This window comes from Anastrepha ludens, chromosome X (genome assembly GCF_028408465.1).
Source record: "Anastrepha ludens isolate Willacy chromosome X, idAnaLude1.1, whole genome shotgun sequence".
Classification (NCBI taxonomy): domain Eukaryota; kingdom Metazoa; phylum Arthropoda; class Insecta; order Diptera; family Tephritidae; genus Anastrepha; species Anastrepha ludens.
Window position 1 is genome coordinate 22893103 of NC_071503.1, and position 27185 is coordinate 22920287.

The 27185-nt window shown below is 39.1% G+C and overlaps 2 protein-coding genes across 2 annotated transcripts in view; both read left to right on the plus strand.

Moving 5' to 3' along the window:
- The window catches only part of LOC128869558 (transcriptional activator cubitus interruptus), a 105206-nt gene that overhangs the window by 15352 nt on the left and 62669 nt on the right, over positions 1 to 27185 (plus strand). The gene's annotated exons all lie outside the window — the stretch shown is intronic.
- LOC128869559 (uncharacterized) lies at positions 3233 to 5220 on the plus strand. Its single transcript, XM_054112137.1, has 2 exons — positions 3233 to 4386; positions 4445 to 5220. Exons 1-2 carry the CDS (start codon positions 4059 to 4061, stop codon positions 4483 to 4485), a joined length of 369 nt encoding a protein of 122 aa, XP_053968112.1. The 5' UTR covers positions 3233 to 4058; the 3' UTR covers positions 4486 to 5220.

A 27185-nucleotide genomic window follows, 5' to 3' on the forward strand; every position in this document is an offset into this window, starting at 1 on the left:
GCCCGACATCCTTTGCTCGCCTAAGAGCTTTACAAGGTGTTGTTTACAATACTTATCAAGCAGCATGCAAAGCTATGGGGCTCTTGGAAGACGATTCTCACTGGAAAAATACATTATCAGAAGCAGCTGTTTGTAGTTCAGCTACATCATTAAGATATTTATTTGCCGTCATAGTAGTGTTTTGTCAAGCAACTGATTCTGTTAGTCTATGGAATAAATTTCAAGAAAATATGGCCAGTGATATTCTGATTCGGCGACGGCAAGAGTTAAACTCTGTTGATGTACAATATGACCAAAACATATTTGACGAAGAATTATTTGAATTAAACAAAATAGTGCAATTACTTTCGGGTAAAACGATCAAGGATTTTGGGCTGCCGATGCCAGCTAATACTACAAGTCTGATTTAACTAACAGTGCCGAATACACAAGAGAAACATGATAACATAAGTTATAAGACAATACCTTGGTTTAAAGAAAGAGCTATTCTGTCACCAACTAACGAACAAGTAGATAAAGTAAATAACTTGATTATTTCAAAGGTTGATGCGCCGACGAAAATATACTACTCGGTCGATACTGTTCTCGATTTGGAAGAAGCTCTTCATTTTCCTACAGAATTTCTAAATTCTTTGAACCCGTCTGGACTCCCTCTTCACAAAATGGAGCTGAAAATAGGTTGTCCTGTTATTTTATTAAGAAACCTAAGTCCACCTAAACTTTGCAATGGCACGCGTTTGCTGGTAAAATCACTGAAAACTTTCATAATAGAGTGCACAATACTCACAGGATGTGGTACCGGAGAAGATGTATTGATTCCCCGAATCCCTCTGATACCATCAGATCTACCATTCCAATTTAAACGCTTACAATTTCCGGTAAAGACATCTTTTGCAATGACCATTAATAAATCTCAGGGTCAAACCTTCAACGTTGCAGGCTTAGATTTGAGTGTTGACTGTTTTTCACATGGCCAACTGTATGTCGCTCTTTCAAGAGTAACCTCTAGAGAAAACATGTTTGTATTGTCTAATGACAAGAAGGCTATGAACGTTGTATATAAAGACATTCTGTAATGTATTAATTGTTTAAAAATAAAATAACTATATATGTAGAAATGCAAAAAGTAAATATGTAAAAGTGTAGGGTATGAGTTTAGATATTCCAAAGATAGCAGGAAATCTTCATGCTACAAAGAAAGGGGAATTGTTTTACTCCAAATTTAACGCGTGCAAGCCACGGGCAGTAATGAATAAGCCAAAACTACTGGATCTATTTTAATCATTTTTTCAGTGAGTGACATAGGGTATATATTTTATACCCGTGAGAAACCGGGCGGGTTTGCTAGTTGTATATAAAACTGATTACTGAAAGAAATTGTAGTAAAAATATTTGATTACTCAAAGAAATTGTTGTAAAAATACTGATAATATTATAATTTGATTTCTATTTGAAATCCATTATATTATCAGTAGATGGTCGTAGTGATCAAACAATTTAAAGCTTATGCTCGTTGTCAAGATGGCATTTCCCATTAATAAATTCTCTTACTGTTTTCTGTTTGTTTCATTCAGTTTTAAGTGAGAGGGTGTTAACAATGGTAGCCACAAAGGATTTCTTTTTCCCCAAACTATTGTAGTATTTACAGGTATTTACAAATCAGTACCCAACCAGTATATTCCATGAATTATTTAAGAAAATGCGAATTTTTTTTTGTTACTCGCTATTAGATTTTCTCTAAACAAGCATTTCAAAATTTGCATCACTGAGTTTTTGCCTTCTGGACCGATTTATAATCCCAGCAAATAAAACAACCGCTCTACGGGTGCCGGTGACTATAATGGGGTATTATATATTATATTATTTGAGAAAAACTTTTTTTATAGCCTGATATTTGTTTAGACAACTTGTTGTTTCATCTTGTTCGGCCAGGTAAAAAGTATTTCCGAGTCAGTGGAACCATCAATGCTGAAATCAGCAAGACGAAAAGGGGTTTTAAGGAGTTTGTGATAATATCCAGCTACCAAAATCTCATTCATTGCCTTCGGCCATTCCTCGCTTAGAAGTTTTCCTCATTATTGATAGATGCTGATTGGTAAAATTGAGAAAATCTTCATCCGCCTCCGACTGGTCAGAACGACCTTCGTTTCATGTATGGTGTTTTCACAACATTTTATTGATCCACCTATCCAATAATAGCCTGCAGGAACCTTGACACTTTTCTAAGAGGCCACCTTAATGGTGCATAGTTCTTCAGCCATCTAAACTCCTAAAATATTGCCTTGAAATATCCAGAAGCGACCGAAAAGAAAGTCAAGAATTCCTTGAATAATTTAGTGTTCCTGATTGTTTACTGATTCTGAGGTCTTTATTGCTACTTATAGGTATATACATTAACAAATATAAATAAATAATGTATACTAAATAACATGCAAAGAGGTGCTAAAATTGGTCCGGATCGAAATTTGTATACCCGCTCACATTTTGGTTAACTTTTATTTGAGCTGCCCGTTAATTTTTGGAAATTCAAACTTTTAAATTTTAGAAATTCAATTCAATGCTTAACAAATAAAAAGTAAGAGTGGTTTTTGTCCGACCTCAGTTAAATCTATGTCTTATCTAAATGAGGTGAAGAGCAATACGTGTACCAAGTTTGGTCGATTTTTATTAAAATGTTGCTTCATCGTATTTCTGCTTTATTTTCTAAGTTTACTACTTTTACCAAATTTGGATAATTGTATAAGTAATAGAGATGTCACGTTTTTTGCTTTATAATTACCGTCATGTGAAGGTGGCCATCTATATACCGATTTCGCCCATTTTAAGCATAAACTTACATTGTATCAAAGTAAGGGTCGGTGCTGAGTTTCACAAAAACTATATGGTGGACGAAAATTTATTATTAACATACCTATAAAAAATGGGCGTGAAATCCATCCGATCTCAACAATATTCATGCCAGATCAAATAATATTAAAGTTGTTTTCTAATAGCGATCGCCACTTGGCAAGCGATGGCTAACCTCAGTGTATATTTCTGCCATAAAAAACATCTGTCGTTCGGAGGCGGAATAAAATTGTTGGTACTACCATTTGTGGAACAACATCAATACGCGCACCACAAATCGGAGGAAGAGCTCGACCAACCACCTAACAAAGGGGGTTCACGTCAATTAAATGTATATACAATATTTAACCCTTTCGCTACTGCTGGGACACTGATATCCCACAGCATTTTCACTTCACGCTGAAACTTGCAATTTTCATAGGAAACTCAACCAAAATGTCCTAATCAGTAGCTGCGAACAATACTTACAATTTACCGTTATCCGCATTCCACACTGTTTCAATCGTGTTTAGTTTTGATCAGTTGTTTGTGACCAGTCGCTAATATTGCATCAAATTTACGCGTAATTTTGGTGAAATAATACGTATTTTTATAAGCAGTGTTAATTTTTCTAAAGAAAAATATTGCCCTTTTACTGGTAAGTACAAATATATATTTTAATAAGAGTTTTGTGAAAAATATTCAGCGAAAATTAATTTTGGGATGCATGTGTCCCAGCAGGGCTTTATATGGGGACATATGTATATGTCCCAGCAGTACGTTGTACATAATGTATCACACAGCTAATTATTTTATTTTTGCAACTTCGTAGACAGCAAAAATGTCGAAATTAAATCGCGATCAAATTAGTGCATTACTTTAAGAAGATGATGATGAATCCATGGAATCAGGAACTGATTTTAGTGACGAAAGTGATGATATTTATAGTCCTGAGTTAGATAAAACCACTGGCAAGGACGATTCTTCCAGCCATTCAGAGGAGACCGGATTGAGTGACGAGAATGGTGGCATAGACGATCAACCTGCACGAGGTGAGGAAGCCTCAGGCACGGTTATTTGGAGCACACCGAATGAGTCGTTTGTTTCAAGAAAATCGGTTAGTAACCACCGCGAATGCAAAATCGCAGTAAATATTGGGCGCCACTCAACCCCCACGAAATTTTTCGCAAATTGTTTCCAAGAAGCATATCTTTGTACATTGCCCAAGCAATATGCCACTCAAGCCAGTGAAACGGGGCATCAAAATGTGGCTTCGCTGCTATTCTTTGACTGGAGACACCTATGACATGAGTATCTATTGTGGAAAAGAAGAATCTGTCCTTGAAAGGACACTCGGCGAACGAGTTGTGAATGATCTTGCAGCAACGATTTCTAACCCTGACGTGACACTTTGCTTTGATCGTTTTTTCACCACTGTTAATCTTATTAACAACATACAATATCCAGCTTTAGGAACATTCATGTCCAACCGGAAGAATGTTCCGAAAATACCAGAAAAATTGCAGCGAAGCGAAGCTATTTTCAAAGTTAATTCGGCGGGTACGAAGTCAAACTAAAACCCTTTAATTAATTTTTTAAATAACTTTCTTGATTGCAGGTAAAGTGGCAGGACGTCAAAGAGGTAATGCTGCTCAGTAACTACCACACTCTGAAATGACCACTGTTAGACGCAAAATGAAAGATGGAACTGAGGCAGAGTTTCCATGCCCTGACATCGTAAAGACGTACCGCGCAACAATGGGCGGTGTGGACTTGGCAGATCAAATGTCGGGATTGTATGATATGAACAGAAAATCAAATATATAGTGGAAAAAAGTATTTTATCGTGGCATGATGATGGCTGCTGTAAACACTTGGGTTATATATTCGGAGCTGAATAGGAAGAAACCTGCCTTATTACCAGTGCTGGTCGAGATTGCTGAGTCGCTAATTGAAAAATATATAAATGATCCCGTCGGTCTGGAAGATCATCGAATAGGTACAAATCAATGACAAATGTGGGGGATCATTTACTCATAGAGCAGTCTAAAAGACGTCGGTGCGTAGCATGCGCCAATCGAAAAGTCGAGAAAAGAACAAAAATTATTTGCCGGGCTTGTAATTTGCCATTCTGTATACAATGTTTCGCTTCATCACATTCATAAAATAAATAAAAGTACAAATCATATGTTATTACCAAAAAAATGTTTCTACTTTCTAGGTGTAGTTTGTACCCTGTTGGGACAAATATATCCCATTTTTAAATACTGTTGGGACACATATGTCCCACCTCAAAATACCGTTATCTACATAAGTTACAAGCTTCATCTAGTTTCTATGCCCATAAAGTACCAATGGGTGCCCAAAAATTCAAAAATATAGTTTGAGCAAATCCCCTGCAAAAGTCGGAGCGAAAGGGTTAAATGATGTGAAGAGAAACGCGTACGAAGTTTAGACAAGTTATACCTATTTTGCCCCAATCGATGTACGCATATACCCAAATCCGGGCGTTACACCGCCCACATTATATGAACACAATTAAAATATCCTTTTTTTAACTAGTACGCGCGGGTATAAGAATAAATGATTTCTTACAAATTTAGCTGTTAGCTTAGCTGTTGATATTTGATACAGATATATTTAAGATATACACATAGCCCATAAAGTTTGCGTATACCTTAGAAATATTTTTCAATTGATTAAAAAGACATAGCAACATATAAATATAGCAACGGGCATGTCTGCATACAGTTTTCGTTATCTTGTTGGAACCAAAAATTTTCATTATAGGCCAAGATTTTCGTTACCCTGTTTCAAATTCCTTATTAAAATGTTCAAATACTCCCATTTATCCATTGTCGATTCAGTTAATTCTAACTGACCCACACCACTTGCCGCCATGCATCCCCACACTATAACTTCACCACTGCCGTGTTTGACTGTACCAACAAGAATTTATTTCTCAAGGGCTATGCCTGATTTGTTCCAAACAATTTGACGATCTCTTATCCCAAAAATACAAAATTTACTTTCGTCTGAAAATTACTTGTTTCCAATACTCGGAGGCTTATTTATATAATTATTAGCAAATTCAATGCGTTTTCTTCTGTTCACAAGTGAAATAAACGGCTTTCTTCGAGCGACTTTGCCAGTATGTCCAGCTTTATGTAAACTTTTACGACAGTTTCCGCACTTTTTTTTTAAATGTTTCGTTAAAGTTTTCAACAATTTTTGCTGATGTTATTCGAAGGTTAACCTCTGCCACTTTGATTATGATGAGCTCTTCTCGGACCGATAGGGTTCTTGGACGCCTAGACCTGGGCTTAGATGTAATCCCGGCTTACTTGTAATCGTTTACTACGCGTTGGACAGAGGAAAACGTTCTCCCAATAGCTTTGCCAATATTTCGGAAACTATTTCCATCTTTTCACAATTTTATAATTATTTTTATTTCTGACGCACTAATTTCTTATATTTTGAAATTTCTAGACCACCGGGCCCCTTTAAGAATGTAATGAAAGAATAAATAAGTGAAATATGTTTCCCGCTATGCATTTATATTGTGTTTTTAATCAATTTAAAAATATTTGTAAGGTGTACGCAGACTTTATGAGCTATGTGTATGTAAGCAAGGATTTTTTGGGATTATGTATAAAAAAACTTTGCGCTTCTAGTGCATCCTCCGTGCATACATAAGTTTTATTTAACAACTTATTTACAAGGCGACCAAAAATTAATCATCCAATTTGGTTTTTGAATAACGTCTCTACTAAATAATTGAAATCTTTACATTACATTAACCTTTCTGTTAAGGGGAAAAAAAAAAGATTCGGCAAGTGGCTGCCACTAGTGTTGATACACATTTGTGCGAGTTTTATCGCATATTCCATAACGTTCGCAAGATTTGCGATAACTTCTCTCATGAACCCGCGACTTCAAGTAGCCCCAAAGAAAGAAGTCTTGTATGATGAAATCGAGCTACCTTACTGGACATGCCAAATCGCCAAAATAGGAGATTAAGCGACCAGGAAATTCTTCTTTCACAATATCCACTCTGTTGCCCCAACTTTTGAAACCACATGTTCACCAAGTACCGCTCATCCAATTTAGTAAAAAGTTTGTTATCATGTCCCTTTAGCGTTCGATAGTAGCAATGAAGGTATTTTCGATGTCATCCTTAAAAATGGACGACCCAGTTACTCCTCCCGCGTGAATGCCGCACCACACAGTGACTAATGGCTGCTCTGGCATCACTCGCGGATTTTCGCTGCCCCAAAAACGAAGATTTCGCTTATTGACGCAACCACTTAAGTGGAAATGCGTTTCATCGCTCATGGTGATTTTCGACATAAGCATTAAAATTCGCTATAGGGGCCGTCTGGTGATAACCAGTTGCGTAGTCCCTCGTCTGGTTGATGTTTCTTCGTTCTCGTGACGTACGACATCATTTGCAAAAATTATAACATCTTTCGATAGAGTGATTAAGTTTGCGCCAACTTAAAGCATTGTCATATTGTTCTTCCGCATGCTCCTACTTTTTTAGCTTTCAATAAATTTTTTTACCACTATTACTTGTGTCTATATCGGGGAAAATATTTTTTCTTAGCAAATCAAAATACAACCCCATATTTTCATGTTTGAAAACTTGTGTTCCGTTTAGATATTTATATTAGAAAATACGTACCTATCCCACTGCTACTTCTACTCCACTCACGTATATATGCATATATGCATCTATATGTATATCCATATCCTACATACAACGTTTCAATGCCCCTTCCTTGTCGATAATGTGGCTGCTGATGTGTAACTCTTATATTCTTTTTACCAGAATTTTTTCAGTTCTATAAAAAAATTAATTAAGATCTTATTTAGCTCTGTGTGCACTAACCCTTCTGTTATTAAGTTATTTACTCTCTTTTGTTGTTGCGAAACCAGTTTTCGTTTATTTCTATAGAAGAGAACAATAGTACAGTTGCGTACAGAAAAAGGTAAACTCTTTGAAAACTATAAATCGTCCCTCGTCTTAATAGTTTTTTATATGTACTTTTAATAGGCCTGCTTGATGATTTGGTTAAATACACTTTGTCAAATGATAATAACACTTTTTGTTGTGTATGTGCATATATGCATGTTATGTAGGTATGTATGTCCCGCAAAGTTAAAAAAAAAATTACATTAGTAATTAAATGAGGGTAAGCAAAATTTTTTGATTTTGTTGCATTATTAAGCAAAAATTTAAGGAACACATGCTTTTGACAAGAAACATAAAATCGCTCATTTGCTGTAAAGTGTCATAATTGAAAAAAAATTTTAGATAAGTATGCAGATATTATACAATATTAACACAATTGCTTCTTTTACCATGCGTAAAAAATGCGTTAACAGTATCTTATTAGTCTATTTAATCTTATTATTAAAAATATGTCTTTACTTTGTCTTTCGAACAGCTTTTTTCGAAATTTTGGGTTTTTGGATTACGACATTCTTGTAGCAAATAAGCGAAATGATTGGTCACGCAGCAAACGCTTATCGCTAGCCAATGGCAAACCTTCGAATGCATTTGTGCCATAAAAAAGCGACTCAATACACATATGTATGTAATTATGTATATACAAGAATATGTATTGTATATGCATATCGAATGGTATTATAAATTCGGATTTCAGGACTTACTATAACAATATGTAAAATAAAAGCTCATAAAACGGAAGTATCCTATAATTTTTAACGTACAGTTGTCTAATTAAAGCGTGACCGGAAAAACAAACTTAGAGTTCTGTTATAAAAAAAATGGATGTTGCTAAATAGGCGTATCCTTTTCGCAATGCACGTTGTGCAATTTGATAGTTCTGGAAGAAATTTAGAATGCGTGCGTTGTTTTTACAAAATGAGTACTGCGTATAAAAACCGATTTGAAGCATTGTTCCTAAGTACACATCCTAAAGATTCAAAAATGTAACAAGTATCTGCAGCAAAATCTTTTGGGAAGTCGAACACGTTCATAAATAAATGGGTGCAATGATATAGTGAAACTAAAAACGTTAACGACTTTCACGAACGGGGCCCAAAAAATACCTCTCCCAAGCAAGATCAGAAGATCATTGATTTGTTTGTTACAAAACTGAGCTTATTGTTGCGTGAAGTTGAAGCAGTTTTAAGGAAAAGTGGTGTTAATGTATCGAAGTACACGATTCGGGGACGTTTACTTGCAGAAGTCCTCAAATTACGGAGCACATTGAAAAAACCGCTGCTCTCATTGTCACACATTGATCGCAGACTTGCATGGGCTAAGGCAAAATGCTGATGCCAACCATATTGAAAATGTTTGGGCAATGAATGAATGAATAATTGGCGCGTACACTTCTGTTAGGTGTTTGGCCGAGCTCCTCCTCCTATTTGTGGTGTGCGTCTTGATGTTGTTCCCAAAATGGAGGGACTCCGACTCCGAACGGCAGATATTTTTATGAGGAGCTTTTTCATGGCAGAAATACACTCGTAGGTTTGCCATTGCCTGCCGAGGGGCGACCGCTATTAGAAAAATGTTTTTATTAATTTTGCTTTCACCGAGATTCGAACTAACGACCTCTCTGTGAATTCCGAATGGTAATCACGCACCAACCCATTCGGCTACGGCGGCCGCAATAGTTAAGCAAAAATTCAAAGGAAAACAAATATGGACGGTCAAACAGTTATCAGGGCAAATTCGCCTGATTTGGTGCCGATTACCTCAACCACTTTAACAGAAATTAACTCAAAGTATGACTTGAAGATGTGAAGCCATTATAGCAATTAGAAGTAACTATACATTTTATTGAATATTTTGCGTATAACAAATATAACAAGCCCACAAGATCCAGTCGTAAAATGTCTTTTTCTAATATCGGTCGACCTCGGCACACAATGACAAATCTTCGAATGTGTTTCTGCCACAAAAAACTCCTTATAAGGAACCATCTGTCGTTCCAATATATACGAGGTGTGTTCAAAAAGTATCGCGGACTTTGTGTTTTTTCAAAAATAACTTTTTTATTCATTAACATCTATTTTGTCCCCCGAAGCACTTCAAAAAATCATTTTTTTATCTTGTTCAGCTCCTCCTTCGATGCCGTCTTCATCTCATCAATCGTAGCGTAGCGTCGTCCTTTCATGGGCCTCTTCAGTTTCGGGAACAAGAAAAAGTGGTGGCTGCGGCATGATTAGTGTGTTGATTTTGGCCAAAAAGTCGCGCACAAGCAACGATGTGTGAACAGAGGCGTTATCGTGATGCAAGAACCAATTTTTGTTCTTCCACAAATCCGGGCGTTTCTGGCGGATTGCTTCGCGCAAATCGCGCATAACTTGCAGGTAATATTCCGCCCGTGCAGTCGAAGCAAACGGTAAGCAAAACTTTTACGTTCGACGGAACTTGGCGCGCTTTTTTCGGTCTTAGTTCGTGCGGCAGCTTACATTGAGATGATTGAGCTTTGATTTCCACGTCAAAACAAAAAACCCACGATTCGTCACCAGTTATGACCCTGTGGAGCAAATTTGGGTCGTCGCAGAGTCCAGAGTCCAACTTCTCATTAGCAATGTTCATGTGTTGCTGCTTTTGGTCGAAATTGAGCAGTTTTGGTACGACTTTTGCGGCGACCTGTCCCATGCCCAAATCATTGAAAAAAATCGAATGGGATGAGCCAATGGATATGTCTAGGTCCTCAGCAACTTCTCTAACGGTGATTCGACGATTGGCCAATACCATTTTCTTCACTTCATCATTTTTTTCGTCTGTTGTTGAAGTGCTCGGGCGTCCGGGCCGCTTTTCATCGTACACATCTTCTCGGCCTTCTGAGAACATTTTGTACCACCGATAAACGTTGCTTTGGTCCAAAGTAGCTTCCTCGCACTTGTTTTCGTTTTTCACACAAAATTTGATACAGGTTCTTTGATAAATCTTTGTGAATAGGTAAAAATCGAATACGAGCCCAAACACGTGCAAGCAAAGCAGCTGTCAACAATTAGCTGAACATTAAAAATGGCCGAACTCGTCGGCATGAGTGAGAGACATGAGTACCAACATATCGCCACAAAAAAATCGAAATTCGAATATACGTAACCTGCGAAAATTCAAAAATCCCGATACTTTTTGAACACACCTCGTATATTCATTTGTATGTAACGTCGTAAAGCGTGACATATGGTATATTAAACAATTGTGCATTTCTTACTCTTTATATCTGTAATGTTATTTCGATCATTAAATATTTCACCAATTTTTGACATCTCAATGGTCATCTTGTTGCTTGTGAAAATGAGAGTTTTTTTTGCGATAATTTTATAAATTTTAACTTTGGTGAAGTATTTCAAAAATAATATTATTATAAAAAATAATGTAATAATCTATATATTGTATATAAAAAAAGTCTTATGTTAGTTTCACTATTTATTCCTCTATCAAGAACGGCTGGAGCGATTTGGCTGAAAATTGTGGTGAGGTAGTTTAGAACCAGGAGACGGACATAGGGTAATTTTTATCCCATTCGATCGCATTTCCGTGTGACGACACAAGTCACTATAAAACGTGGTATAACAAAAACACATCTGATATGGAATAACAAAACTCAAATGACAGCTAAACGTAAAATTTGATAATTTTAAGTATATTTCACTACTTCGAATGTTTTTCAACGTATTGAATCATCTCCAGCCACAACATTGACCAGTTTCTTTGCGATCTGCCAAAGCGATCCATTTGCACGAACTTTGCTTTACTCGGAGATGCCACGCCATTACACTGTGGATGGTGGATGCACGTTCTACTGATGCTCTTGGTTGTATGTATACAGTTCATCCAAAAACTGGTGAGTGCTTCTATTTGCGGTTGTTGCTGGTAAATGTGCGTGCGCCAAAGTCATTTGAGTCACAACGGACTGTTAATGGTACAAATTCGTGTCGGCTCCATAAATCCCGATCTTGAGATGAATGAAGAGATACTCTTGATCGGAGACATGTGGTACCTCATGCCTGATAGTTTATTAGTCACGTTAGGAATGCCAGCGCGAAATCGTGGAATGAATGGCGCATTAGTCGAGAATTGGAACGGGAACGAGAACGAGAATAAGATTACCAGCAATAAGATTTAGTAGTTCAAACGAATATACTCCTGTTGAATTCCCAACGAAAGGAAGTTTATGATACATTAATGAAGGAAATTGATGATGGAAATGGTGGTTTATATCTCCTATATGTCCCTGGTGGAACTAGTAAGACATTCCTCATATCAGTAGTTTTAGCCACTGTTCGTGGTTGAGTGAGCGAGCAATTTTAGCGGATAGGAATAAGAATGTAGATGACCTAAACTACATAATTCAGAATGAGATCATTCGAACAACGTATTCATACAAATCTATTGACGGGCTAACAAATGAAGATGAATCCACCAGCTATCCAATGGAATTTTTAAGCTCCTTGTGTGTCTGGCTTACCACTGCACAATTTACGCCTAGAGGTTGTCTCCATAGTAATCATGCTTCGAAACATAAACCAACCAAAACTGTGCGGTGGTATGTGTTTGATGGTAAGTTATTGATGATGATTGACGTGACGATACTCAAAGGAAAATTCGAATGTGAGGCAGTTCTGTTTCCCGATGTTCCCAATCGATATGCAGCAGGGGTTTAAAATATAATACTTCAATTTCCAACCCGTCTTGCATTCGCCATGACCATTAACAAATCAGAAGGCCAATCTTTGAAAGTTTGTGGACTGAATGTGGAAAATCCATGTTCTTCCCATGGTCAATTATATTACCGTCTGCGTTGTTTGTTCTTGCGCCTGATAATAAATCAAAAAATGTCGTGTATCACAAAGTGCTTAACTGAAGAGTGCAACCAATGCACTAAAATACATGAGCAATAAAGAATCATTTATGTTGATTTTGTTATCTATATTTCCTAATAAAACATTGAAGGGCGCAACTTATGCACCAAAATACATGGGCAATAAAGAATCAGTAAAATATTTTTTTCTTTTATTTAAACTTCCTAATAAAAAATTGAACTTAATAAAATCCAAAATCTGCTTATTTATTGCCTCTAAGGCGGAACGAAGTTCGCAGCGTCAGCTAGTATATAAGTATATAAATTGTTGCGGAGAGATTCCTGTATTCTTAATGTCCACTAATGAAACTCATTGCTTCAAAATTACAATTTTTTCTCACATTTTATTTACCAAAATATTCCCTTTATATACATATTTCTTTTCAATCAAAGCCTACTTATTTTCACAGTAAATTACAACAGATAACAAGAGTTGAAAACCCTTAAAGTGTTTATAATAAAAACATATATCACAAAACCGGTAAGTTCTATGCATGTATGTGGGGGGGAACAAATGTCTTCTTTTAATCGAATACTTAGTTGGACTCCACATACCGCCGCCCTTGAACTATCTTGATAAGGAAAAATAAAATGGAAAGCTTTGAAAAAGTTTAACTGTAGAGCGAACCAATTCGCCATGCGATGTTTCCAACGTAACTACTCTTACGCGTCCATCGGTACCAGGATGGCATTTGATAACTCGTGCAAGCGTCCATTTCGCCGGAAGATTAGGATCGTTGAAAACCGCAGCCACATCACCTTCTTTAATGTTGCGTGAAGAACGAAACCACTTGGTGCGACGTTGTAAGCTGACGAGGTACTCGTCTCTCCAACGACGCCAGAAATGATGTCTCATGGCAGAAATTGCTTGCCATCGCTGACGAAGATTTCCACGGAATCCTGACCCTCAGGTTTCGGGATTGACTTAAGCGGTTCACCGACTATGAAATGTCCTGGAGTTAGAACTTCAAAGTCATCAGCAGTTTAAAAGTGGTCACAGAGTGGGCGAGAGTTTACGCAAGCTTCTATTTCGGTCAAAAGTGTGTTGAACTCTTCGTATGATAGTAGAACTTCGCCCAGTACGCGTTTTAAATGATACTTGACACGTTTGACTCCACCCTCCCAATAACCTCCCAAGGGGTGCAGCCGGTGGATTAAAGCGCCATTCGATATTAGAATCCGCAAAGAAAGAGCGAAGTTTAGTATCAGCCATGCACTGTTGAAATGCTATGCGCAACTCCTTCTCAGCTCCAACGAAATTTGTACCGTGATCTGATGTCATGACTTTACAGAAGCCTCTGCGAATTGTGAACCTTTTAAATGCACTAAGGAATGCTGATGTTGACAGGTCACCAACAAATTCGAGATGCATTGCACCAGTGCACATACGAATGAACGAGCAGACGGCCTTTGGTAGCCTTAGCTCCTCTTCCTTGCGTGAACTTGTAAGGTCCAGCGAAATCGACAGCGGTGTGTGTAAAAGAACAGGCGTAGGTTGTGCGAGTGACAGGTAGATCACCCATGACCCATCTTACCACATTGCGGTTCAAATAAGTGCATTTCACGCACTTATGGGACATATTACGGATCAAGCTACGAGCGCCGACAACCCAATAACGACGTTGCAAGACAGTTTGCATAATGCGGGGCCCAGCGTGTAAAGTGAGATTGTGTATTTCGCAGACTATTAACTTAGCCAGCGGACAATTCCTTGGCAAGATAATGGGATGCCTAACATCAGGAGCGACTTCAGCATTTTTTATTCTTCCTCCAACACGTAGAACACAAGTCTCATCCAGAAAGGGCTGCAGACACAAAAGACTACTGCGAAGCGGGATTGGTCGTAGCAAATGACTCGACGCAGCTTAGAATACGAGTAGTAGTTTGTCATCACGGGCCAATGATCAGTACAGTTAGTCATATGGGCACGAATGCTATTTCGTATGCCCAGCTCTGTAGTGTGCTCTTTAGATATTTTCTGCTTCCACAATTGTTCAGTGCTTTTGAGGAAAATAGGACCACAATTGATGACGTAATGATTCGGAGGGGGATATACCTCGAGAAGCGCAGAACTAACGTGGTTCCACCATTCGGGAGGCAGAACTTCTTGAATATCAGCGACACGGTTGGCTATAAATGTCACTCATCTGCTTGTAACCATGCCAATGTTATGGTAGAGTCAGTCCAATCGAAAAGCAGGTAGCGGAAATCAGACCAGCAGTGTATCACGCTTCGCACCAGTTCAGCAGCAAGATGCGCGGCGCATAGTTCCAGACGTGGCAACGTTGTTGGCTTAAGCGGAGCTACCTTGGTTTTTGACGCGTTGTTCGCGCGTACAAAATGGCGGCAAAAGCGCGTTCGGATGCGTCTGCGAATACGTGCAATTGCGTAAATGACCCAGCTACTTCAGTACCAAGCCAACGGTTCACCTTCAAATGTGCCGATTGCTGGAGTTCTATCCGATATTCCAACCCCTTCGTTGCAACAGACTCTGGAATGATCCCAACCTACCTTAATGCGCCATATATCTGTAACCACATTTTTGAATTTATAGTTGAGGTAGCAAGTAGGCCCCGAGGATCGAAGAGCGTCTGATAGAAACATGCGCTTGGTCAACTTAATAGGCGGTTCCCTCAAATTATTGGTAAACGTGAAGTAGTCTCCCTCTGTGTTCCAGATAAGGCCAAAAGCGTGAATGTCCTTATCGTAGACGATATAATGTGATATGTTAGTAGATGAATTGGAAATTATTGCGTTTAGTTCAGCGCAGTTCGATGCCCACTCACGAAGTTCAAGCCCCCCTTCCCTCAATATTTCGGAAATCTTTTGCTGCAACAATCGAAGTTCTTGTTTACTAGATGCACCAATCAGTAGATCATCCATGTAAAAATCCTTGAGAATGACACTAACAACCCTAGCACAACCATTCGACGAATCTCTTTCCGTCTGTTGAGGTGATCGGACAGCTAGATGAGACGCAACTTCCACTCCGTACGTTACGGGAACCATGCGAAAATTTTGGTTGGGCAGGGAGGGGTGGCTACGTTGCGATGCGTTGCAAATCGGCGTGTTTTGAGGATACGCAGAATTGGCGATATATTTCGGCGACATCTACCCGTACAGCTTAGCGGTGTGTTCTAAAGCGAAGCAAGATCGTATAAAAATCTTCTGGCAGTTGAGGTCCTACAAATGACGCGTCATTCAGCGAATGTCCGGAAGTCGATTTTGCGGACGCGTTGAATACAACCCTCAATTTGGTTGTGATACTACTTTCCTTTAAAACAGGATGATGAGGCATATAATACATTTGGTTCACAGCCTTTGACACGACTTGCATATGTTTCATGTCAATGAGTTCATTCATGAATTCATTGTAGCGTAAACGATGATCGGAGTCACAAACGAGTCTTTTTTCAAATCGTAGCAAATTCCGGATGGCAAAATTTCGCGACTCTCCCAGAGGTACATCGGGCTTCAGCGGCAATTTGACAACGAACCGTCGGTTAGGTTCCCTTCGATGCGTTGCTTCAAAGTGGTCTTCGCAGTAACGGTCCTCATGCGTAAGATACGTTTTTTGCGGTGCTTCCTCTAACTCCCACAACTTGTTCAATGCTCGATCCAATAGAACATCGCAATGTAACGACTGTAAGCGTGGCATATCAGGTTCAGATCCATTCACGCTTCCAAACAGAGTCCACCCAAAGACCGTCAGTTGAGCCATAGGAGAGCCAGATGGACCCTTACGAAGTTCTGTACAGATTAGTTGATCCATAACGTCCATACCAATCAATATATCGACCCGCCCAGGCTTCATAAAGTGTGGATCGGATAAAAACAAACCTCGGATATCCGGCCACGATGAAATAGCTATAGTCTGTGCTGGTAAGTCGCTCGTAATTTTGGACAAAATTAGCGTTTTGACAGTGACGTATTGATTTGTAGAGAAAAAAGAAAGAGAAAGTGATACTTCACCTCTAGCTCGTCATCCTCGCGCTGATAGATTTCCAGTAATGTCAAAGTGGGAAATCTTGAGAATCGGCTCTGCACGAGTGCGTTAGCATAATCGAAAAAGGGCTGGAAAAAAGAAAGTTGAGGTGTGTTTGTGGACATTGAAGGAGCTTTCGACAATGCTACCTTTGACTCTATGTGCTCTTCTATTAGAAGTCATGGAGTAGAAGAAATCATTGTCAAACGGATCCACTCTATGCTATCCAAGAGACTGCTTACCATGGATAGAGAAAGCGATGAAGAAGTCAGGGTTGAGGTTAAGAAGGGTTGCCCACAAGGTGGTGTACTCTCTCCCCTTCTCTGGTGCTTCGTGGTGGACTCTCTTCTTAATGATCTGCAGGAAATTGGACACATCCAAGCCTACGCAGACGATGTGTGCGTATTAATCTCAGGACGATCACTTGAAGCTATATGCAATAAAATGCAGGTAGCTCTAAATAAGATTAAGTATTGGTGCGAATTGCATGGTCTTTCGGTGAATCCTACAAAAAGTACCTTAGTGCTTTTCACTAGAAAACGCAATATGGAACAGGCCTTGCACATTGAAAGGGGTAACACTGCAACTGTCTTCTGAGGTTAAATATCTAGGGGTAATCCTAGATAGTAAACTCACCTGGAAGAAGCACGTCGAGCAGAAGGTCTCTCGAACACTAAAAGTCTTCTGGCAGTGTAGGAGAACCTTTGGCAAGACATGGGGTCTAAGACCGGCGATAGTAAACTGGCTGTACATCACCCTGATTAGACCCATTATTACATACGCCTCTGTAGTATGGTGGAAAGCCGCAATGGTTAATTCCAGAGTAAAACCCCTAAGCAGACTACAGAGAAATGTGTGCTTGGGTATCACAGGTGCCATGAGCACAATATCTGGTGATGCCCTTAATGCCATTCTGAACTTGCAACCTCTAGATCTTCAAATTCGAAAGGAAGCAATGAAGGCGGCGTACAGGCTTAAGTTAAACGGAGTCTTGGGAAATGAAGTAAGCACTGGTCACAGTCAGATATAACACAAGTTGTCGGAGCGGTGCACACTATTCTCGATTCCAGTGGACAATCAGGTGCCTGTCGTTAGCTTCGGTAGGAAGTATGATTTTTTGATCTCATATAGAGATCAATGGTTAAGTCCAGAGAACCTATTAACGGGATACCAGCACACTTTCTACACCGACGGATCAAAAACCAGCAATGAAAGCGGATCGGGATGGTACTTAGACGCAGACACTAAGTACTCCTATGCCACAGGACAGATGGCCACGGTATTCCTTATGGAAGTCTATGCCATCTTGAATGTGGCGTACTGGCTAATTAAGAAAAAGTGGCGGGGCAACAGTATTGGAACTTAAAGTGACAGTCAAGCTGCATTGAAAGCCCTTGCTAACCCATGCTGCTCTTCGAAGTTGGTCAGTGAATGTAAGACAAAACTGAACAGTGTTGCAAAACACAACAAAGTTAGTCTTATTTGGGTGCCTGGACATTGTGGTATTGCAGGAAACGAGTTGGCTGATAAATTCGCAAATGAAGGCTCTGCAAGTATACCACTAGGCCTTGCACCCTTTCTAGGTGTCAATTCCGCATCGATTCAACTATGGATTGACGACTTCATGAGGTCTACTCACTGAGGTCGTTAGTCTGAGTTGAACTCGTGCAGAGTAGCCAAGAGCTTTGTGAAAGAACCAAACAGGAAAACAGCGACCTTCCTCATAAAAAACTCAGCAGGAAGGACCTGATAGTACTGGTGGGTGTAATCACAGGGCACCACGTCTGTGGTCAGCATATGGCTACCATAGGGGTCGTGGACAACCCGATATGCCTATCCTGTCTTGAGAATGACGACACTGCAGAGCATTTTCTCTGTAGCTGTCCTACATTTGCCAGAATCAGACTTAGGATATTGGGTTGCGATACACTGAGTATGGACAAAGTTCATACTCTTCCTCTTCCGGATCTCATTCATCAATGAATCCAAGAGATTTGGGGAAGAGTGACTTCAAACTAATGTATCCGTTTTTACCATCCACCTTCTATCTTTCCTATCTCTATTCTTTCTACTGATTTCTATCCGGGTGTCGTACAATGGTCTACTGACTGAGTCCTTGGACTTGTCCAACCCCCAACAAATCTAATCTAATCTAACCTAATGTTAATTTCAGATGTTGATCGCGACAGGCCTAAGCGTTGCACACACGCCTCGGTCACAAAGGAAGCATGCGATCCAGAATCGAAAAGTAAACGTGCGGGCTGCCAATTACCGGAACAGTCAGGTACCTTAACAAATGCGGTGGATAACAGCACAACTATTTCTACTGGTATGGGAGGACTGGAGCTCGAGTTCAAGCATGAGAGACGCGTGGAACGTCGGCGCCTGCTGAAAGTTCAAAATTTTTGGCGCCTACCTTTGATATGGCGTCACCAGCGCACAACGGATGTCACGCGTTGCTGATGTAATTATTCACTGCGGTAACGGTCGTTGAAGGCAAAACACTGTGCAATAGGGTGTGATGACGTTGTTTACACATGCGGCAAGTAGAAGCACTGTTACAACGATCTTTATAGTGACCTGAACTTAAGCAGTTGAAGCATAAGCGACCTTGCTTCCCGAACTGTGATTTTGTGGAAAAATCTAATTCACGAAATTTTTCACAACTTTAAATTTTATGAGGTTCACTACAATATGCACACAGGTTATTTTGTTCTGATACCGCGTGGAACACATTTGTCGACTTGCTTGCTGATGCACCCTTGATTGCGTCAGCATTGTCATAGCCCTTTAATATCGGCCAACGCGCGAAGATGAGACGCCACAATTGCACGAATAACCTTATAGCGCGATGTTAATAAACCCCAAGCTTCAACGTAATTTGCGACAAATATTTTAAAACACTGATAATTTTCAACGCGTCACCCTTAAAGCAGCTTCGGAGATAGTGTAACTTTTGTCCATCCAATAAAGCAGAGTTATTGTCGACTAACGAGGAAAATGCGTCGAAAAAACCGATCCACTCTGTAAAGTCACGGGAAGATGTGGGTAACTCCATCTTTAGTAAACCTACAGTCGCGGATACAGGTGCCTTTGTGAAGCTATCTTCCGACTTAGTGCGACAATCTTTCACTCGGCTGCAGCTGTAGAGTACCAAGCTTCGGCTTGGATACGCACATTTTCTTCAATTTCACAAGTAATTTCTACAGCGTCTTAAGCAACGTTAAAACGAACCCACTGTTCAATCAATAACCGGAGGTAGCTCGCAACATTTTCTGCATCCATAGTGAATTCCTCATCAATACTTTTTGACAATATATCGTTTAATGGCATTGAAAGCGGAATCGCGCGTTTTAACAGAATTCAACATTTTTATTTTTTTATTTTAATGTAGCGAAGTTAAATGCAGGAACGGCTGCACAAACGTACACACGATTTAATGCACCAAAATATACTTTTCTTGATATTAGTCGCGCCTTTTGCTACTCGTATATGCCAAAGACAGGCGGAGTGACTTTATCCGGCTCGAAGGACCAATAATGTTGAGGTAATGAAAAGTTGCGGGGAGAATCCTGTATCCGGCTTCAAATTGTTGCGGGGTCCTGTATCCTTAATTTGCACTAATAAAACTCGTTGCTTCAAAATTACAATATTTTCTCACATTTTGTTTTCCAAAATATTCCCTTTATAAACATATTTCTTTTCAATCAAAGCCTACTTATTTTCACAGAAAGTTATAACAAATAACAAGAGTTGAAAAACCGTAAAGTGTTTACAATAAAAACATATTTCACAAATCGATTCAATGGTAAAGAAACAGAGTTGTACAATTTTCGCTTCTTTTCTCAGAATCTGCCACTCTAACCGTACAAAAATGCAAAATTTTCTACCCTATACAAAAGGTGAGTGTGAGCATTGTCTAGTTTATTTTAATTTATCTGTCTATACAAGCTCGTCAAAACAATTGTGCGAAAGCTTTAATTGCTAAAACAAAATGGAAGTAGATCACTTAATACTCTTATATTCAATATATGTACACACATATTTACATTCTGTCAAGAAAGGACCGGGAATTGTTTAATAAAACGCAAAGTAATTGTTTAACCACCAAAATTTATTTTGTCGCCTTCAAAATAGGCTCTATCCAAAGCAATACCTAAATGCCAACGATTAGTGCAGTCATCAAACCTCTATCGACTCAAACCGGCGTCCGCGGAGTGACAATTTAAGTTTTGGTAAAAGGAAAAAGTAACAGGGGGCTAAACCCAGTGATTACGTTTGTTCGATGATATTTGTCGAGTTTTTGGTCAAAAATTGTTCATAATATGTGCCTTGTGGGACGGTGCGTTATCATGGTGCAAGATCCATGCGTTTTCTTTGCACAGATTGGGCCGTTTACTACACACATTCTCTTTCAAACGTCGCATTACTTCCAAATAATATTCTTTATTTACCGTAGAGCCATTTGGAATGAATTCCGAGTGCGCAACACCATGATAATCAAAGAAAACGAGTAGCTTGACTTTCAGTTTTGACCGACTTTGACGTACTTATTGCCAGATCACGCTCAAACTCTGCGACACTATAGAGGACAGTTGTACCAACATTCCAGCAAAAAAACATTAAACAAATGTGTAGCGCGCGCTTTTTAAATGAACAATTTCCGATGTTTTTTTGACCGAATGTAGATTATGAAAACAAAAACTTGGTTTGAGTTCCCACAATAAAGTACATACAGTCTATCTAATGGAGGCGTGAACGCAATAACTTACATAAAAGCTATTTGATCAATTCGATTCTAACAAACTGCATGTTAAAATATTCGCATACGCAAAATATTCACTTCTTCGAGTCATACTTTGCACCACTTTCTTTAACATTTTCAGTTCCGATGCTTGGCATCGTTGTCTTTTTGTTAAACCCATAGTTGGCTAATTCTGATGAATTGTATTAATTGAAATTGGCAGTAAACACAAACAAAACGCATAATCAGCCTCAAGCGTGAACCTTAACTCCCAGGATAACTGGTTGTGCGCTGGGTTTGGGACCCGCCACCTGAAAATTCCCCCAATGAAAACATGTACAAAGCCTCTAATGAGAACTTCCTACACTGATGACGACCCCTGCAAACGAACTAAGGACTACGATTTGAGGGCATGCACCTGGAATGTTCGGTCCCTTAATGGGGAAGTTGCCTTTGTCCGGCTGGCTGATGTCCTCATGAGAGTAAAGGCTGATGTCACTGTCATTCAAGAGATGCGAAAGAGGCTGATCGACTTCGCCGGGGCCCAAAAAATTGTAGTCTGCAACACCAGGACAAAAGGATGCACTAAGCTACCTGCCTGTCTCCTGATCGAAAACCGCGAAACTAGATCGATCATGTTGTGACAGATGGAAGACACGCTTTTGTGTATTAGATGTACGTACGATCCGAGGACCCAACATCGACCCGGCCTTGTTGCAGCCAAACTGCTCACACGCCTCTGTGCAGCAAAAAAACGTACATCTACCTACGCAAAGAATGTTCAACATCGAAAAGCTGCAATCGCAACAGACAGCCACAAGATTCGCCAGTCGACTCTCACTCCTGCTCTCAAACCGCCCAACAAACCGGCATGCACGAGCAATGGAGCAACATTTCTCGTTCCCCACGTACCGCCGCCGAAAAAGAAATTGGATTTCGGCGAGCCCGTTGGTATGACGAGGTGTGCCAAGCTGCCGCAGAAAGAAAAGATGCTGCCTATAGAGCCACGTTACGTCGGCAACTGATTGGACCTTATCAAGACCTGAAAGTCTACATACTATCGACCAAATGTTTACAATACGCCAAGTCTTGGAAAATACCCATGAAAGCAGAATCGACACACACCATCTTTTCGTCAACTTCAAAGCTACATTCGACAGTATGAAAAGGAGTTTCCTGTATGCCGCGATGTCTGAATTCGGTATCCCCGCAAAACGAATACGGCTATGCACGGTGACGTTGCTCAACACCAGCAGCACCGTCAGAATTGGGAAGGACCTCTCCGAGCCGTTTGATACCAAACGAGGTTTCAAACAGGGTGACTCGCTGTCGTGTGACTTCTTTAACCTGATGTTGGAGAGCATCGTACGAGCCGCAGAACTTAATCGCTCAGGCACAATATTTTATAAGAGCGTACAATTGTTGGCGTATGCCGATGATATTGACATCATCGGCCTTAACAACCGCGCTGTTAGTTCTGCGTTCTCCAAACTGGATAAAGAGGCAAAGCGAAAGGGTCTGGTGGTGAACGAGGACAAAACGAAGTACCTCCTGTCATCAAACAAACAGTCGGCGCACTCGCGTATCGGCACCCACGTCACTGTTGACATTTATACTTTCGAGGTTGTAAAAAATTTCGTTTATTTAGGAACATTAACACCGATAACAATGTCAACCTGAAAATCCAACGTAGAATCTCTCTTTCCAACAAGTGCTGCGTAGGGTTAAGTCTCTCTCTAAGTACTCTCGCGACGCTTTGAGTGTTTGAGAGAAAGATTCTGCGTAAGGTTTTTGGACCTTTGCACGTTAGCAACGGCGGCAACCCAGGGAGCAGCGGTTTTTTCAGTGTGCACTGAAATTTGAGGGCTTCTGCACGTTAACGTCCTTGAATCGTGTCTTTATGTACATCAATACCACTAGTCCTTAAAACTGCTTCAACTTCTTGCAACGATAAGTTCGGTTTTGAAATCAATGAACTTCTGGTCTTGCCTTCGGGAGGGTGTTTTTGGGCCTCAATCGTGAAAGTCGTTAACGTTTTTAGATTGAGTATTCGATTGCATCCATTTAAGAGTATTTATGAACGTCTTCGACTTTTTCAATTATTTTGGTTTCAACGTAGGCTTTCTAAATTTCTCACAAATGTAAACAGTTTACACAACGTGTATTACCGAATACTGTGCATATTCAATAATATTTAATTTTTTTTTTATAGCGGAACTGTAAGTTTGAATTTAACCGGTCACGATTCTATAAGACAAACTGTATATACATACATAAGTATTTACAAATACTTTCCGTTAGTATTAGTATTTTTATGTTTTGAATCGTTCACTTGCAGAAGTTTGATGGATTTATTGAAAAACAGGAGAATGTCAAAAAATTCGATGGTGCGCGACTACCATTCGGAATTCGAAGGAAGTGGGTTCGAATTTCTATGAAATACCAAAATGAAGAAACAGTTTTTTCTAATAGTGGTCGCCCTTCGGCAGCCAATGGCTCCAATGATTTATTTATTTATTCAGTGTTGTTCATGACCTCAATTGGGTAGGTCTACTGTTCTAAACTCACTGTGAACGGTCGCCCTTTTATGTCCATGAAAAAAGCTTCCTATACAATACGCTCTGCCGTTTTAAGTTAGAATAAAACTTTAATAAAAAGTTTTAAACAGTAGATTGCCTTAAACAGTATTTCCTTCCAAATAGGAATGGGATAACGGGATTATTCTAAAGAAAAATGATTTAAACATATACACAGACGGCTCAAAACTGGACAACAAAGTAGGTGGAGGGGCTTACTCCGATAAACTCGGAGTATGCCAATCATTTCGCCTACCTAACCATTGCAGGGTATTTCAGGCGGAAGGGACTTACAGAAATAAAATCGAGAGTATTATCCACAAATGAAGTCTTCATTTACTCGGACAGTCAAGCGGCAATAAAAGCGCTTGAATCAAAAACGCACTCGTCAAAAACAGTTCTAGAATGTTTTAAATTACTAAATGGCGTATCTAAGTGCTACAAGGTGCACCTTATCTGGGTGACAGGCCGCAGGAACATTGCAGGAAACTGCAAGGCGGATGAACTTGCACGAACCGGTACAACGGTCGATCTCGAACCGGATAAGGCGCTGGTACCCATGCCTTTAGCCACTGGTAAATTACTTATAGACAGGGAAACCATCAAAAAGGTAAATACAAGCTGGCAAAACCTCACAACATGCGAACTAAGCAGACAGACATGGCCGAACTGGAAGATTTAACAGAGAAGCTATAAGAAAAATGATAGGTGTATTAACTGGTCATTGATTATTAGGCAGCCACGCTAGAAGGTTAGGACTCCCATACTTCGATTTCTGTAGAAGCTGTCTTAATACAGAAGAAGAGGAAACAATCAGACACCTTTTATGTGAGTGTGAAAGCTTAGCTATGAGAAGGCTACGCACTCTTGATACAGCATTTCCAACCGATGTAGCGGACATAGCCCATCTAAAACTAACGAAGCTCTGCTCGTTTATTAAAGCTACCGGATGGTTTCAAAAGGAACGCGTAGGGTAAGGATAAGCTCCAGTTTTATCACAATGGACCTACGAAAGGTCTAAGTGTGTCTTTATGACAACCACCCTACCTACCTACCTACCATGCCTTAAACATCCATCGAACATATGTAGTATTAATTGTAATCAAACATGTACATAATTTATGAAAAAAATGATGGACGATGATGTAGGGTATATAACTGAATGTAATAAGACTATTTTTAAAAACTCTGTCTATTGGTATGTTTGTCTTCTTAAAAACAATCATTTGCAGTGCCGATAAACTGAATTCGACACATCCTTCAAGCAGGTAAATTAGTTTTCTGAACAGATTATTGACTGCTTTTAATATTATCCAAGTGGCGTTTCGAAATATTTAATAATCGAAACAATTATAATCCAGCAGAATATTTGGAAAATCGACCAGCAGAGTTTTTGGAAAAGGGGGGATGGGATAAGAGCATACTTGAAAAGCTCATCCCTTCAGCCACATCTGCACATTATGCTCCTTATGCTTTGGATCGTTATCTTGCTCAAATTTAAAATTTGGTTTATTCTCAGTGATAAACCCCAATTTTTTAGCACTGTCGACTAAGTTGTTTTTTCAATATATTGTGTTTAAGGGGTCAGTCTACTTTGGAGACTCGAAAAAAAGGCTATATTCGTGATTTTTTTTTTTTAAAAACTATAAATGATAGTAATATAAAATTTGTTTGATTTATTAAATAAAGTCTTAAAATTCAGAAATAAATTTTTTTTTATTCAATTTTATAGTATTTTTAGTAAAAAAATAGCAGTGAAGCGTAACGTCTCAAACATGGGTTGGTGAGGCAGCTCCATCAGAACTCAAGAACGGCTTGTCTGAAACAAAAAAATCAAAATGTTTCAGATTCAGTAAGATACTGGCTACAAAATGACCCTCGGATATTAGGTTTTAATGAAGACAAAAAAAATGGCTGATAAAAATGGAAAATTTTTGATAGAACGGTTTTTTTTCGCATATTTAAAAAAAATATATAGTAAAAATTTAAAATTTCAAAACCCCCGAGCGTCAATTTGGTGCAAATTATGTCTAGAATAGGTGATCCAAATTTTATGAAAATCGGTTGATTAGTTTTTGAGATACAGTGGAGCTAGATTTTGAAAACGTTGTTTTCAGAAAAACGCGTTTAAAGTTCATCGATGCACGCTATACGCGCAGGTAGACGAAATAAGGTACTGATGTTCAGGTAAAAAAAAAATAGTTAGAGTGCTCGGATTTTCTTAAAATTTTTACACAATATTTCTGGATATATATACTTTCAAATTATGCAAAAAAAAAAAAATGAAAAATTTTAAAGTGACAAAGTAGACTAACCCCTTAAATATTTTTTGGCGTCCATTGTACTGTCAATCAACACCAAGTCGCCTCCTGCTTTTTTACTTCAAATGCACCATAACGGAAATTTTTCCAATTAAATGGAGCTGTCTGTGAAGAAGTTCACCAAAAGTGAACTAATAACATGCTGAAAGATCACAAGGCACCAGGGTATGATCGCATGACGGCCGAAATTCTGAAACAACTACCTCCTAAAGTCTATAATTTCATTACTCATTTGTTCAATGCTTCCTCAACCAGAAACATCTTCCTAGCTCAAAGGAAAGTGAAAGAAATTCAAATGGTGCTCAAGACGGGAGAACCAGTCTATGAAGTGAAATCGTATCGCCCTATCAGCCTTCTACCAATAATGGCAAAAGCATTTGAAAAGGTATTTCTTAGGCGTTTAATGGATTCTATTGAATGCATGAAAAGATAATTCCGAAACATCAGTTTGGTATTCGACATTGAGCAGGTGCATAGACTTGTCAAAAATATACAAACAGCACTCGACCAAAAACAAATCTGTTCAGCAGTCTTCCTGGACATATCACAAGCTTTCGACCAGGTATACCACCCACTAAATGTCTATTTGCTCCTCGAATCGTATCTAAACCTACGAATGTTCTTCGTAAATTACTAAAATGAAATCTCCAATTTCCAACAAATATATTATATATTAGGTGCAATCCTGTACCTAATTTTTTTACACACGATCTCTACACCACAAATAGTGTACTAACCGGCACTTTTGCCGATGACACTGCAATTATGATGACAAGAGCGGATCCCGCAGAAGTCTCTTCTATCCTCCAAATAAGCATAAATAAAATCTCCAAATGGATGCAGAGCTGGCGGCTGAAAATGAACGGAAATAAATCT

Coding starts and splice junctions, on each gene's coding strand:
- LOC128869559 (XM_054112137.1), top strand. CDS start 4,059: ATGCCACTCAAGCCAGTGAAACGGGGCATCAAAATGTGGCTTCGCTGC. Junction 4,387..4,444: donor TTTCAAAGTTAATTCGGCGG/GTACGAAGTCAA, acceptor TCTTGATTGCAG/GTAAAGTGGCAGGACGTCAA.